The sequence below is a fragment of the Eumetopias jubatus genome, unplaced genomic scaffold, assembly GCF_037043125.1.
Source record: "Eumetopias jubatus isolate StellerSeaLion01/CBP00866 unplaced genomic scaffold, mEumJub1_p1.0 scaffold_11, whole genome shotgun sequence".
Classification (NCBI taxonomy): Eukaryota; Metazoa; Chordata; class Mammalia; order Carnivora; family Otariidae; genus Eumetopias; species Eumetopias jubatus.
Genome location: NW_028274817.1, coordinates 126,115,390 through 126,130,523, shown reverse-complemented (window position 1 = coordinate 126,130,523; position 15,134 = coordinate 126,115,390). Strand labels below are relative to the sequence as shown.

General features: G+C 50.3%; 1 protein-coding gene across 2 annotated transcripts; it reads left to right on the top strand.

Moving 5' to 3' along the window:
* The first annotated feature begins 1,268 nt into the window (after window positions 1-1,268).
* Window positions 1,269-14,864, top strand: ASMT (acetylserotonin O-methyltransferase). Of its 2 annotated transcripts, XM_088028893.1 has the most exons (8): window positions 1,269-1,337; window positions 5,874-6,048; window positions 7,497-7,626; window positions 9,758-9,826; window positions 10,383-10,501; window positions 11,832-11,972; window positions 14,050-14,172; window positions 14,653-14,864. In XM_088028893.1, exons 1-8 carry the CDS (start codon window positions 1,269-1,271, stop codon window positions 14,862-14,864), a joined length of 1,038 nt encoding a protein of 345 aa, XP_087885019.1. The 2 variants fall into 2 exon arrangements, with proteins under 2 accessions (XP_087885019.1, XP_027970751.1); XM_028114950.1 differs by lacking the exon at window positions 11,832-11,972.
* Window positions 14,865-15,134: the final 270 nt, after the last annotated feature.

Below are 15,134 nucleotides of genomic sequence, written 5' to 3'. Positions count from 1 at the left end.
GGGTGAGATCCGCGGGAAGGGGAGGTCTAGCTCGACGGTCCTGGAGGGAGGGGAGTGGGGACGGCCCGTTGCTCTTCTCTTCTCTCTCTGGGAGCCCATTGCCCATGTGTGGCCTCCGCCGTCTGTCGTCTGAGCTATTGCTGATGTCCCAAGCACAGACAGAATGCAGAGGAGAAAAGGAATCACATGACCTTGTTTTAGAGGCCACTTTTGAGTGACACCCCTCACTAAAGTCCCTACCGCACATTTTTAGCTGCGGCAAGACATGCGATTGAAAGTGATTTCAGAGTCCAAATCCATGGAATGGTTTTGGGGGCATTTGCTGGCTGTGGAAACAAAGAAGGACAGGCCTTCAGACAGTGTTTTAAAGATCCTGAGCCCTGGATGACAGCTGATCTCACCCCCTCTGTACTGCGGGTTAAATGGTGGCCCCGCAAAAGATATGTCCATGTCCTAACCCCAGCAACCTCAGGCTGGGAACTCATTCAGAAACAGGGTCTTTGCGAATGTAAGTGAAGGATCTGAGATGAGCTCATCCTGGACGAGGGTGGCCCTAAATCCAATGACAGGTGTCCTTACAAGACACAGAAGAGGAGACACAGACACAGAGGAGAAGCCACATGAAGATGGAGGCAGAGATGGGAGGGATGCGGCCACGAGCCCAGGGTTGCCTGGAGCCTCAGAAGGTGGAAAAGGCAGGAAGGACCCTCCCCAGGAACCTCAGAAGAGAGCACAGCTCTGCCCCACCTGGATCTCAGCAGCCCTGCCCCACCTGGATCTCAGACTTCTGGTCTCCAGAGCTGGGACAGGATAATTCCCTTGGTTTTAGGCATATGGGTTTTGTTATGGCAGCCCTAAAAGATTAATTATACCCTCTTTGTCTCCCCATGTAAAGGGGACTAGAGACTCTTCATTACATGAAATGAGTAATCGATGCTGGTGATTAGCAAGCATATTGGTTTTGGATGCGTTCCATAGCTGATGGTGTAAGGGAGGGAGGGGAGAGATTCAGGCTATTTTAGGGCTGTGTGCACAGCAGGGACAGAAGGAGCGAGCAGAAAGCCAGCGAGTACCCTTAAGCTTTGTCATCCCCTTAATAGGGCTAATGGGATTTTCTACAGTGATCAGCCTTTGGCTTACCCTGGGCCTCCAGCAAGGAGCTCTGGCAGCACCGAGTGGCTGGCCACCGCACCACTTGCTAACAGACCCACACTCCCTGCAGCTGGGACAACCGGGGGCTCTCAAGGCCAACTTGGCGTGGGACAAAGATGACTTCCCCCGAGGAACAGGCGTACCATCTGCTGACCGAGTACTCAAATGGGTTCATGGTCTCCCAGGTAGGAGCGTGGGGAGAACATTCCACTGAGCACTCTTGGATGCCGTTGGTGGGAGCTGGGCGAGGGCAATGGGGAGTGACAGCTTAATGGGTACAGAGGGTCCCTTAGGGGTGGGATGTCCTGGAACTATGGGCAGGTGTCCGGGCAAAGGCTGGGACCCTGGGGTGTGGGGCAACGTTTATCAAAAGACAGGGATCGAAATACTGAAAACATTCTGTGATAGGGCAATAGAGGGGCTCGTCCATTAACACACTAAAAAGCATGGTGATGCATTTAAACTAGAGGTGCGTCTGCGGGTCCGTCCGCAATGTAGCACGCATCAATATCTCATCCCTTCCTCTGACTGAGTACATATTATCCTGGGTGAAAATGGGAGACACAGAGACCAGGTGGTGTGTGATTCCATTTATATGAAACATTCAGAATATGCAAATCCATAGAAACAGAGTGGTGGTCGCCGGGCACTGGAGAGGGACTGCCAGTGGGGATGGGCTCTCCTTTTGGGGGGATGAGAATGTTCTGGAATCAGACAGAGCTGGTGGTTGCACAACGCAGTGAATGTGCCAAACGCCCCTGAGTTATTTCGTTTACAGTGGTTAATGCCGAATCTCCTGCTATGCGAATTTTAGTTCCATAAAAGAGTAGAGGCAAGTTATAATTAGATTTTATATATATATATTTTGTATAGTCCTTCATTTATTTCTTTTGTTAAATTTTTTTCAAAATTTTTTATTTAAATTCAAGTTAGTTAACATAGAGTGTATTACTAGTTTCAGGGATAGAATTTAATGATTCATCCGTTGCATATCACACTCAGTGCTAATTATATCACGTGACCTCCTTCATGCCCATCCCCCAGTTACCCCATTCCCCACCCACCTCCCCTCCAGCAAACCTCAGTTGTTTCCTAGAGTTAACAGTCGCTTGTGGTTTGTCTCCCTCTCTGACTTCACCTTATTTTATTTTTCCTTCCCTTCCCTTATGTTCATCTGTTTTGTTTCTTAAATTCCACACGTGAGTGAAATCATACAGTATTTGTCTTTTTCTGACTGACTTACTTCACTTAGCATAATACCCTCTAGTTCCATCCACCTCATTGCAAATGGTGGGTATTCGTCCTTTCTGATGGCTAAGTAGTAGTCCATTGTATCTATGGACCACATCTTCTTTATCCATTCATCTGTTGAAGGGCATCTCGGCTCCTTCCACAGTTTGGCTATTGTGGACATTGCTGCTATGAACATTGGGGTGCAGGCGCCCCTTTGGATCCCTACATTTGTATTTTTGGGGTAAATGCCCAGTGGTGCAATTGCTGGTTTGTAGGGTAGCTCTATTTTTGATGTCTTGAGGAACCTCCATACTGTTTTCCAGAGTGGCTGCACCAGCTTGCATTAGATTTTATATTTTAAGGCTCCACCGGTGTCAGGGCTGTGGGATGAGGATCTTAGCAGTGGGGGGTGGTCTTTGGTGGGACGCACACATGCTGTGCTGGAAATCTCTGGGGTCCAGGCGCTGAACATGTCTATATGGACAGTTGTGTGGATGCAGAGGGCAGGAGAGCATTCAAACCTCCCCGGCTTTTTGCAGTGAAACTCTAATTTTGAGAACACACAGCTTCACCAGGTAGTGGCTGAGCATCCACAAGGCGGAGAGATACCCAAGGACGGCAGTCGCTGGGGCGGAGGGTCTGGGGCTGCAAGATTGGGGTGATGTGTGCAGCCAGTCGAGTCCAAACTCGAAGGAAACCATGGTGCCGTGTGGGTGTCGGTTGTATTTCAAGTGCCCTGTGGCAGACATCGCGAGACACAAAGATGTCTTGGCTTCCCTCGGTCACTGACTCGCAGGTATTGTAATACTACGGTGCTTTGCGCTTGATTCATAATCGAAGAGGGTGCTGACTTTGGGTGGAGGTCACTGAATATTGAAGCAGAATGTCTTCCCCAACCGAGCTCACGGATCCCCCCAGATTTGGTCTGTAGACCCCCAAGGGTTAAGAATTCCTATTGTAGAGCCTTTGAGATACGGAAAAGGAGCATCCTTCTACAAAATAATCATCATAATTTGCTGTGTTTCTGTTGCTTGAAGATGTGACTGACTTGTGCTCACAAGATGTTTCCTGGCCAGCTGGGGCTGTTTGCTCCTCGCTCACACTGGTGTTGGACAGGTTATAAATCTTGGGAGGAAAATCCCATTCAGTACACGTGAGGATATGTTACCTAGTTGTCACGAGTTTAACAGAAGAAGATGGAACACAACCTTCACAGAATAAAACTTAATATGACCTTGACAGAATAATACTTAATACGACCTTGATACAATAAAACCTAGTATGACCTTGATAGAAAAAATCTTAATAGGATCTTGATAGAATAAAACATAATACAATCTTGATAGAATTATACTTAATACAACCTTGATAGCATAATACTTAATATGACTTTGATATAATAAAACCTAATATGACCTTGATAGAATAAAACCCAATAGGATCTTGATACAGTAATACTTAATATGACCTTGATAGAATAAAACTTAATATGACCTTGATAGAATGACTTAATAAAATCTAAATACAGTAGGAGTTCACACAACCTTAGTACAAGATGTCATATAGTCATAACAGGAGTTAATGCAACCTTAGCAGTGTAAGAAATAATATACCTTTAACCGAGCAAGAGTTAATACCGTCTTGATAGAATAAGACTTGAAACAGCCCAAGTTAAAGCAGTTTGTGCACCATTAATAGAAGAAAAGTTCATACAACATTAATATAGGACAAGTTAATAAAACCTTCATAGAATAACAAGGAATGGAACCCTCAAAAGAGTTGATCCAATCTTAATAGAATAAGAGTTTGTGTTCCCCTCACAGAACGCAAAAGGAAACAACATTAACAAGACTTAATATGAGCTTAATAGAATTTTATAGATGGAGCGTACAAATAACCTTGATAGAACTTTACTCCAGTGGTTCTCAAATGGGGACTTGGCCCCCAGGGGCTACTCAGCAAGGTCTGGGGATATTTTTGGTTGTCATGGCCAGGATAGGGGTGCTCCTGGCTTGAGGTGGGTGCAGACCACGGACGCAGCTCTATACCCTACAGTGCCCAGGACGCCCCACCCCAGAGAGCCAGGCAGCCCCAGATGTCAGCTGTGCTGGGGTCCAGAAACCCTGCTTTCATGGAATAAGAGTTAAGAGGACCCTACTCACAGAATAACAGCAAATGCAGTATCACCCCTCACCACCACGGCCGCGCGCGTGTGTGGTGTAGGGCTTTCCGTGTGCTCAGTGAAAAAGCAAACACCAACCTACTTACTTCCTCACATAGGATGGAGACGGGTCTTACTTTTATTCACGTTCATGCACGTGTGGGACCAGTGCTGATCACTGTGTGGAGTGAGTGCCGTGGGACACGCACCTGGGCTCCAGGACCATCTGTGCACATGGGATGTGAGTGTGTGTGTGTCCATCCTGGCCACTATCAGTGAGGCCGCCCCAGCCTTGGCACCACCCATCCAAACACTGTGTGCAGGAGGGGGAAAAATGCATTGACTTATCCATGTTTTATACTTTATGCGTTATTTTCAGGTACGACCTGCTAAGTTCGTTAAACAGATAAACGGAAGAAAATACATTTTAAGACACTGACAGTGTAGGGAACACTGACCTCTGAACAGCAACAACAAAACGTAGTATATGTATTTCCTTGTTTGCAAAATTAACACAACCCAATTTAAACATTTTATTTTACATTTTCAAAATTAAATTAAAAATTTTAATGAGTTTAAACATTTGAAAATTTTCATTCTTTAATTTTTTAAAAATTCTTTATTTTTTTGAAAATTTTATTGTTTTTAAATAGACATAACATAAATTTTACTATCTCCACCATTTTTATGTGCACAGCTCAGGGGCATTGAGCACATTCACCCTGTTGGGCAACCACCCCCCTCCATCCATTTCCAGAACTTTCCATCTTCCTAACTTGAAGCTCTGTCCCCATCAAACACTAACTCCCCATCCCTGTCCCCAGCCCTGGCGCCACCATCTACTCTCTGTCTCTGTGGATGGGACTCCTCTAGGGGCCCCGTATACGTGGAATCACGCAGGATGTGTCCTTCTGTGTCTGGCTCATGTCACTCAGCACCATGTCCTCAAGCTCACCCATGTCACAGCAGGTGCAGAACATCCTTCCTTTTCAAGGCTGCGTCATATTCCACTGTGTGCGTGGACCATACTTTGCTCACCCATTTGTCCGTTGGTGCGTGCTTGGTTCTTAAATGTTTTGGGTACTGTAGATAACGCATCAGTGAACATGGGTGTGTACTACTATCTCTTCCGGTCTCCACTTTCAGTTCTTTTGGGTCCATATGCAGAATTGGAATTTCTGGTTTCTACGGCCACTCTATGTTCGGTTTTTTAAGGAACTGCCATAGCGTCTTCCATAGCAGGGCAGTGTCCCCCGAAAACGCACCCCTGGCTGCCCATGGTGAGTACGGTTCCTAGGACACTCAAAGCTGGCCCCTTGTTTCCGAGGTTCTGTTTGCCGCCTGTGAGCTGGGCGTGTTTGACCTTCTGGCTGAGGCCCCAGAGCCCCTGGGTGCGGCGGCAGTGGCTGCACGGCTGGGCACCAGCTCCTGCGGGACAGAGCTCCTGCTGGACACCTGTGTGTCCCTGAAGCTGCTCCAGGTGCAAACAAGGAGGGGAAAAGGTAAGCATGTAGACATTATGTAAGTGAATGGGCATGGCTGGGTGTCAATAAAACTTGATTTACAAAGACAAGCGGTGGGCCAGGTTTAGTGCCCAGGCTGTACTTAGCTGTCCTCATTCCAGAGAGGTCTCCACATGCTGGTGTGCACATTGGTACCCTCATGAAGTATCCAATGAGCAAGAAAAAATGAGGAAAAACATCACATCGGCGTACTTCTCAATCAAACTAAATTTATCCAGCTAAAGGGTTGCCATTCTTTATATTACATTTTTCTCTTATGGAATATGGTGGTGGTAGGTTTTTTTTTTTTTTTTTTATGTCCTTACTTTGCAAAATTCAAAGTTTCAACTCTATGTCACTCATTCTGACCATTTTTAGAATTGTAGATTCATGAAATTGCAAATGTAGAGAGCATTGCTTGAGCCAGAGCACATGAGAACAGGAGTGTTGGCCTGGCTGTGGCAGCCGTGGTCAGTGGCCTTTGTGATTGCGGCATGCAGTCATGCACCAGTTGGGGTTCTGGGGTGCAAATACCAGGGATGGGTTAACTTGAGCATGCTATGGGGTTGACGGCTCTCAGGTACCTGGGTGTGGAAATCAAGCAGGTACAAGGGTGCAAGCCATCTGCAACCACCACCAGTCACTCCCTGAGAACAGTCTTTGCACATCACACGTACTGGGGTGGCTGACCCTGAGCTTGGAGGACCCTGACCCAGGAGGACACCTCGGTCAGGAGACATTGGGTGCAGGGGGATGCTACTGGACGTGGCATCTGGCACAATTATCAGTTGTCCTTTGGCCCTGGGGCATTTGGTTGGTGCCAACACCCAGCTGGGGACCACCCCATGCAACACAGCGGGGGCTCTGTGGGAAGCAGCGTCCCCAGGAGAGGAGACAGGGAGGTAGGCTCAGGCGTGGGACTGGCCATTTGCAGATGCTGCAGGATGGAGTAGCTCACAGTGGGGCATCTGCCCAGAGAGCACCGGGGCTGTTGTGGGCCTGGGTCTGCACATCCTCCCCAGGGCTTTGTTAAAATGATGACATTCGCCGGGGTTGGCTGCCTACTGCTTGGCTGAGCGTGGCAGAAAGGCAGCCCCTGCTCCATCAACATGATTCCAGTTTTGGAGATTGTTGTATCACCAGTAGAGTGTATATCCAGATCAGGTGTTATTTTAAAGCCCAGGGATTGTAGTATAGGGTTCCCCGTCTGCTCACTTGCCCTTCCCACCTGCTGCACCACACTTTCCAATGGGATTTGCCAAAACAGAATCGAGCAGGTGGGCGCCACCCTGCTCCTCGGGCATGAGGCCCCAGCTGTGGCTGCAGGCCTTTTGATGCCCCTAGGCGAGAATCCGCTTTCAGCCCTGATATTGCCGATGCTGGCATCAGCACATGGCAAGGACTTGGAATCTAACTTAGCCTTTTGTGTTCTCTGTGTTTGTTTTCAGCTTTGTACCAAAACACAGAGCTCTCCAGCACCTACCTGGTCAGGGCCAGTCTCAAGTGCCAGGCCAACATGCTGCGGTACCTGGCCAGGACGACATATCTGTGCTGGGGCCACGTGGCCCAGGCCGTGAGGTGGGCATGGCCTCGATGGTGTGGACTGTGCGCCGGGGCTCCCTGGGGGCTGGTTTCAGGGGGTCTGTGCAGCTGAAGTGCCAGGTTCCTTGCAGAATCAAACACGACCCTGCTAGGTCTGGATAATCCAGAGCAGTTGTGAGAAACCCCCATGGTCCTGGCTGAAGGAATTCACGAAATGCAAATCTGCTCAATTAAGAGTCCTTGTGCTTCAGTGGTCTCCAGGGAAAGGGCCTGGGGCTGAGGAGCAAAGCGGGGAAGATGGCACCCAAGACACTGCCTGAATCATGCTGGTTGCGCGCCCCACAACTGCTCTTGGGCTCTGTGCTGTGGGTGTCTGGGGCTGGATGACTCTCTGAGGTGGGGCGTCCTCGGCTGTGCAGGGTGTGGAGCAGCACCTCTGGTCTCCTCCCACCAGGTGCCAGTACAATCTCCCCCATCGTGATAATAAAAAAATGCCCCCAGACATCGACAAGTGCCTCTTGGAGGCAGAATCACCTGCAGTTGGGAACCAGTGACATAGATGTATGGATACATAGATGGGCAGGTAGATAGGTGGTAGGTAGATAGATACAGGGATGGATGGATGATCATATAGGGAGGGCTAGATGGGTGGATGGATGATGGGTGGATGGATGGATGGATGGATGGATGGGTGGATGGGTGGATGGATGGATGGATGGATGGATGGATGGGTGGATGGATGGATGATCATATAGGGAGGGCTAGATGGGTGGATGGATGATGGATGGATGGATGGATGGATGGATGGATGGATGGATGGGTGGATGGATGGATGGATAGATGGGTGGATGGATGGATGATCATATAGGGAGGGCTAGATGGGTGGATGGATGATGGATGGATGGATGGATGGATGGATGGATGGATGGACGGATGGATGGATGGATGGATGGACGGATGGATGGATGGATGGATGGATGGATGGATAGATGATTGATAGATATAGGGATGGCTGGATGATCATAGAGGGAGGGCTAGATGGATGGATGGATGGATAGATGATAGATAGAGGGATGGATGAATGATAATATAGGGATGGTTAGATGGGTGGATGGATGGTTGGATGGATGGACTGGTGGATGGATGGATGGATGGATGGATGGATGGATGGATGGATGGATAGATGATTGATAGATATAGGGATGGTTAGATGGGTGGATGGATGATGGATGGATGGATGGATAGATGATAGATAGAGGGATGGATGAATGATAATATAGGGATGGTTAGATGAGTGGATGGATGGTTGGATGGATGGACTGGTGGATGGATGGGTACATAGATAGATGATAGATGATATGATGGATGGATGGATGGATGGATGGATGGATGGACGGATGGATGGATGGATGGATGGATGGATGGATGGATGATGGATACATATAGGGATGATGGATTATAGATGGTAGATTCATAGATAGATAGATACAAGGATGGATGGATGGTTGAATGGACAGGTGGATGGATGGATAGATGGTTGGATGATGATAGATATAGGGATGGCTGATAGATAGATGATAGTTGAATGGATGGACAGCAAGCCAGCTGGATGGATGATACATAGATATAGGGATAGATGGATGGATGATAGATAGGTAGGTAGGTAGACAGATTGATAATAGATGGATATTGATGGATAGGTATTGATAGATATTAATAGATAATAGATGAACAGATATTGATAGGTACAGATGGATATTGATAGATATGAATAGACATATATAGATATTGATAAATAGGTATAGATAGATGTCAGATACTGATAGGTACTGATAATAGCACAGTAAGCCTTCTCCTGCCCCCGGATGCCGACCGATGAGTCCTGTGGACATCAGTGTCCCCTGACTGCACATCATTTTCGAGCTTCCTTCACACTGTCTTTAGAACCCGCTCCTTCCTTGCCCACATGGCAGAGCCAGGCTAGACGTGCAGCCTGCCTCTCTGAACACGTGTGTGTTCCGTCCCAGAAGGGGGTCCGAGCATGTGGTGACTGAGTCCTGTCCCCTGCTTGTTCTGTGTGTGGTGGGAGGTGAGGATGTGTGACCCCACGCGTGCGTGCTCCCTGAACGTGGCAGATCCTGGGTGACCGCGTCCTGCCTGTTTGCAGGGACGGCAAGAACCAGTATCAGGAGGCATTTGGGGTTCCCTCTGACGAGCTGTTCACCGCCATCTACAGGTAACGCCGAGCTCCCACGCATGCAGGGTGACGCTTCCTTTCCACACACTCACTGGGCAGAATACGTGGGTCCAAACGGAGCAAAACAGAGGGACGTTGATATTTAAAAAAAAAAAAAAAAAAAAAAGACAGATTTGTTTGTGTTTGTCAGTGTCCTGAGCAGGCGGGAATCTGTCCTTACCCCCAAGGTGCTCTACGTGAAGCAACAGTGATGTAGAAAAATGAGGAATGGGTTTTGCTTGGGCCAGAGTTACCCAGGTAGTAGGTCAGCTCTATGCACACACACGGGGCTGCTCTTGGCGTGGGGTCTGGTACCACAGTCCCCAGGTGGCGATGCCCCAGTGGCTCATTGCAGGGTTCCTCGCTGGTCGAGGACCGGGAAAGGGGAGAAGGATGTGCATGGGGTGTGGAGTCCTCAGGGCTGGTGCCTGTGCTTTGCCCGGTGCCTCTCCTCCCGTCCTGTGCTTTGCCCGTTTCCAAGACCCCTGCTCCGGCCACAGCTTCTCCTCTGATTTGGGTATCCACACGATCTTGATGAGCGTGGTTTCGCATGCAGATCTGAGGGCGAGCGGCTGCAGGTGATGCGAGGTCTGCAGGACGTCTGGAGCATCAGCGGGAGGCATGTGCTGGCCGCTTTTGACCTGTCCCCGTTCCCGCTCATATGCGACATTGGTGGTGAGTGTCGGCCCCACGCATGGAGCTGTGTCCTAGGGCTAGGGAGGGAAGACAATGGGGATCCCATTTAGGATCGGGGACAAGGCATCCCGTGCGCATCCCACAGTCTGTGGGGTTCCAGCTCCTCCCCGAACATGGCGCACCCTCTGTGGTTCTGACCCCATGCATTAGGGCCGGACCAAGAATCTCTGCTCCTAGGGACGCGGATGCTGCTGGGGCCCGGGCCACGCGGCTGTAGACATTGGCATTGCTCAGCGTGACAAGGGAGGCTTTAGAGGATGGTGGGGTGCAGCCGTCACGGAGCTCCTGGAAAGCAGTTAGCAAAGCCATCGAATCGACCTTCCCACGCTGCCTTCCCGGGGCAGGCAAAGCGTCGTGTGGGGCTGCAGGGGTCCACCGGGTTTTCTGGGCTCTGAGGGTCCTGATACTAACATGGATGAGAAGGATGCCCACATCTTCAGCGTCTCCCGTGGCTGAAGGCTGGGCGTGGCATATCCTAGAGCAGATGCAGGAGTACTGGGTGTTGATCATCCCTGTCCTAAAGGGTGGAAATGTGGGGTTCGGTGGAGGTGGAGGTGGGGCAGCCAAATCTAACCCCTGGTCCCTTTCAAGCGAATGCTCTTGCCCTGACCATCCCATGCTGGTCCCATAGAGGAGGCATGGGGAGCATGAACCCCATTAGATGGGGATTCAGGGGCTCCAGACACCATGTTTGCCTGGGTGCATGTTCTGGGGGTGAAGCCATCCTGATGTGGCCCTCCCGACGTGGGCATGGCTCCATCCTTTGAGCAACACAATGGCTCGCTGGTTTGGGCTGAGCTGCCTGGGATGCAGACAGGCTTCAGGCTGCATCTAGGGGGCCCCCAGTCATTGGTCCCCAGATCTGAGATGCTCAGACCATAGCCAACATCACGGCAATGTCCCCCCACCGTCTCGGGCAGCAGGACGCCATGACTGGGAAACTTGATGTGGTTTATTCAAAAGCGGCCCCTGTGCCTGGCTCTCTGTGTGACTTTGGGCACGTTCCGTGGTCTCTCTGTGCCACAGAATCCTCGGGTAATGGGGCAGTCCCCACATGGGACAGTTGTGGTGCCCAAGTGCGTGTCTGCCTGTGAGTCACACAGAATGGGATCATAGTGGTCAATGGGTTGGTCCAGCCAGGAAGATTCGTAGATTCAGGTGCTCATAGGTGATGATGGAGCCGTGAAGACCTCCATGGGGGGCAGAACCACATCCCCCATGTGGATGCCCCCTGGGGGTCGATGGTGGGCCAAGGCACATGCTGCCCACACATTCCTGTCTGTCTGTCCTGTTCTGTGTCCACTTCCAGGCTGTTCTGGGGCTCTGGCCAAGGAGTGCACCTCTCTGTACCCTGGGTGTCGGGTCACCGTGTTTGACATCCCCGAGGTGGTACAGATGGCCAAGAAGCACTTCTCATTCCTGGAGGAAGCGCGGATCAGCTTCTGTGAAGGTGGGTTGTTTCCATGGGCTCTGCGTGTGCACGGGGAATGATAGATGCATCCCCCGGGGGCTCAGGTCGGGCCGAGGATGCACCTCGGGCATGGCTTCCTCCGCCCTGCAGGCAACCACCCTCAACTTAGAATTATTGTTGGTGATGCTTGGAAAACGGTGTACAGCTGGATAGTTTTCATACACTTAGTTCTTTCTTGAGTATTTGGCTGGATTGAAGAGGTTTCCTCAAAATTTGTGTCCACCCAGAATTTGTGAACGGGGCCTTATTTGGAAACATGGTCTTTGCAGATGTGATGAAGTGAAGGATCGGGGATGAGCTCATCCTGGATCAGGGTGGCCCTAAATCCAATGACAGGTGTCCTTGTAAGAGACAGAGGAGGAGACACACACACAGGGGAGAAGCCACGTGAGGACAGAGGCAGAGACGGGAGGGATGTGGCGACAAGCCCAGGGACGACTGGAGCCCCAGAAGCTGGAAGAGGCAGGGAGGACCCTCCCCTGGAGCCTCTGGAGGGAGCACGGTCCTGCCCCGCCTGGATCTCAGTGGCCCTGCCCCGCCTGGATCTCAGCTGTCCTGCCCCGCCTGGATCTGAGACTTCTGGTCTCCAGAGCTGGGAGGGGATGAATTCTTGTGGTTTAAGCCGCAGCTGGTGTTGCTTTTCTTACTCAGCCCCCAGGACATGCATGCAGGTGTCTAAATCCAAAGCACCAATGGATGACAGTACATGAACTGGGTTAAAGGGAAGCTCAGGGACATTTGCTGACTCAGATCAGGGAGACTCGGCATTCTGAGGCTCAGATGCTACCATCATGGCTGGGATCGTGCACCTGTAGGGTTGAATACTGTCTTTATGTAATATTCCCAAACTTTGACCATCAGGGATATTTGAGGGGCCTTAATGTTCACTTTTAAAAACATTGCATTAAAATATTATATATATAATATATATATATAATTTTATAAAAATATAAAATCTTATATTTTAAAATATAAGAAACCTGACCAGGTTTGGGGCCCCTTAAATTTTGCACACATGGAGAGTGCCTGACTCTCCTTACTCCAAACCTGGCCTCCGGGAGTCTTTATCACACGTCTTGGAGAGGATGATCGACTTATTTATGTTCTTCATCTGGAAAATGGGAGAAATACACCGACGTCAGAGGTTGGGGGTTCAGGCGAGAAGAGTGGATTACTTTGTTATTACACAGCTGAGCTGGGCTTTTGATGTCTCTGCCGTTGCTCGTGAAGGGAAAGGTGGTGGAAGCTTCCCGTGTGTTCTTCATCTTGGGGTCTGGATTGTCTCCTTCACCTGCTGCGCACAAACAGATGGCCCACCGAATGTGGCCCCCAGGCCAGAGTTTGCCGACCCCTGTCTTCTGTCACTGACGGAAGAAAATCGGTTTGGAGAACTCCCCCTTTGCTCTGCCCTATCTCATGGGGGCAAATGTCTGTGGGCCCCGGATTTCCTGGGAGCCTCAGAACAGGGCAGAGTGATGGACTGACCAGTGCAGCCTCCAATGCATACTCTTCCCGAATTCCTGTGAATTTGTAGAGTTGGGACAACATTCGGCTGCTGGTTGACCCAGCACAGCACAGGGCTGTCCAAGATTTTTTTCCAAAATTGGTACTTCTTGCAGAAAATATATTATAAGAGTTGAGTGTTTGACACCATGTATGCATGGAGGGTCCTTCTTGGGCATTTTTTTTTTTCCAAGCAGGAAAACATGCATCAACTGTTGATTTACTTCAACTCATCGGACAGGAACTGCTGACCGATTGCTTGGGGTCTCCTGAAATCCATGGCTTAGAGAGCCATTTACTTGCAACCTTAGGAAATAAGATAAAAGGAAAATCATTTTTCAGATCTGAAGGACGGAAAGGGACGCCAAACACCATTCCGAATTTTCTTGTCTTCACTGAGACTTCCTTTTGTTCAGGGCTAGGTCTTCCTGTCACAGCTCGGAAGATCTGGGGACGGGTCCACAGAGCTAGGTGACTTTTCCATCCTGGGTGCAGGTGTAGTCACACGGGATTGAGTGGCAGGCTGACCCCAGGGCACCTGCCTGTGTTATAGGGGATTTCTTTAAAGACCCGCTTCCAGAGGCAGATCTGTATATCCTGGCGAGGGTCCTGCATGACTGGACCGATGCGCGGTGCTCACACCTGCTGGCAAGGATCCATCGTGCCTGCAAACCAGGTAGGTCACCGGGCCGTGTGTCCACGTGCGCTTGTGGTACATTCAGGGTGGGATTGTGCTAGACTCTTCATTTGGAGGCTAGGTACTGAACGCACGTGACAGGTAAGCAGGGTCATGCTCCCAACTGGCTTCCCTTCTGGATAAGTCATTAAAACAAAGCGACAGTAGTACCCATTCTGTAACTAATCCCAGATAAGATTGCAGACATGGAAGGCTCCCAGGGTGCACACCTCGCTGGGTCAAACCCCTGTGTACCGTTAGGGCAGGGGGCATTTTGTGCACCTGCTCATCTCACCGTGCAAACTTGGCTGGTGCCCAGGGGGTGTCCTGTGTGCACGCATTCTACACATGAGGATGGAAGGCACCCAGGACAGTGGGAGAGATGGATGGGCTGGGGGCTGGGGCAGCCAGCCTGGAAGGTGGAGTGGGGGTCCTCAGGCTGGCTCGTCCCTTGCTCACGGCCGCCTCTCCCTGTCGCAGGTGGCGGCATCCTGGTGATTGAAAGCCTCCTGGATGCAGATGGGCGGGGCCCTCTGACCACGCAGCTGTACTCGCTGAACATGCTGGTGCAGACGGAGGGCCGGGAGCGGACCCCCGCCCAGTACCTCGCGCTCCTGGCTCCTGCTGGCTTTCAGGACTTCCAGTGTCGGAGAACCGGGGGCATTTACGATGCCATCCTAGCCAGGAGGTAGCTCCCCGTGGGTCTGCAGCGACCGGCCCAACTGAGCACCCTCACAAATGGGGGGTCTCTGTTAGCTTCCTCATTTCTGGGGGGCTGACAAGGGAGTGGGGGGCCTCTGATGACTGTTGTCAACTGCCCATCACTCTGTGGATTTTGTCTTGTTCCGTTTTATTCTAGTCTATGTCTTCTTTTCTATTCTATTCCATTCCGTTCTGTTTCATTCTGTTCTATTTTGTTCTCCTCTATTATGTTCTCTTAAAAAAGGTTTTATTTATTTCTT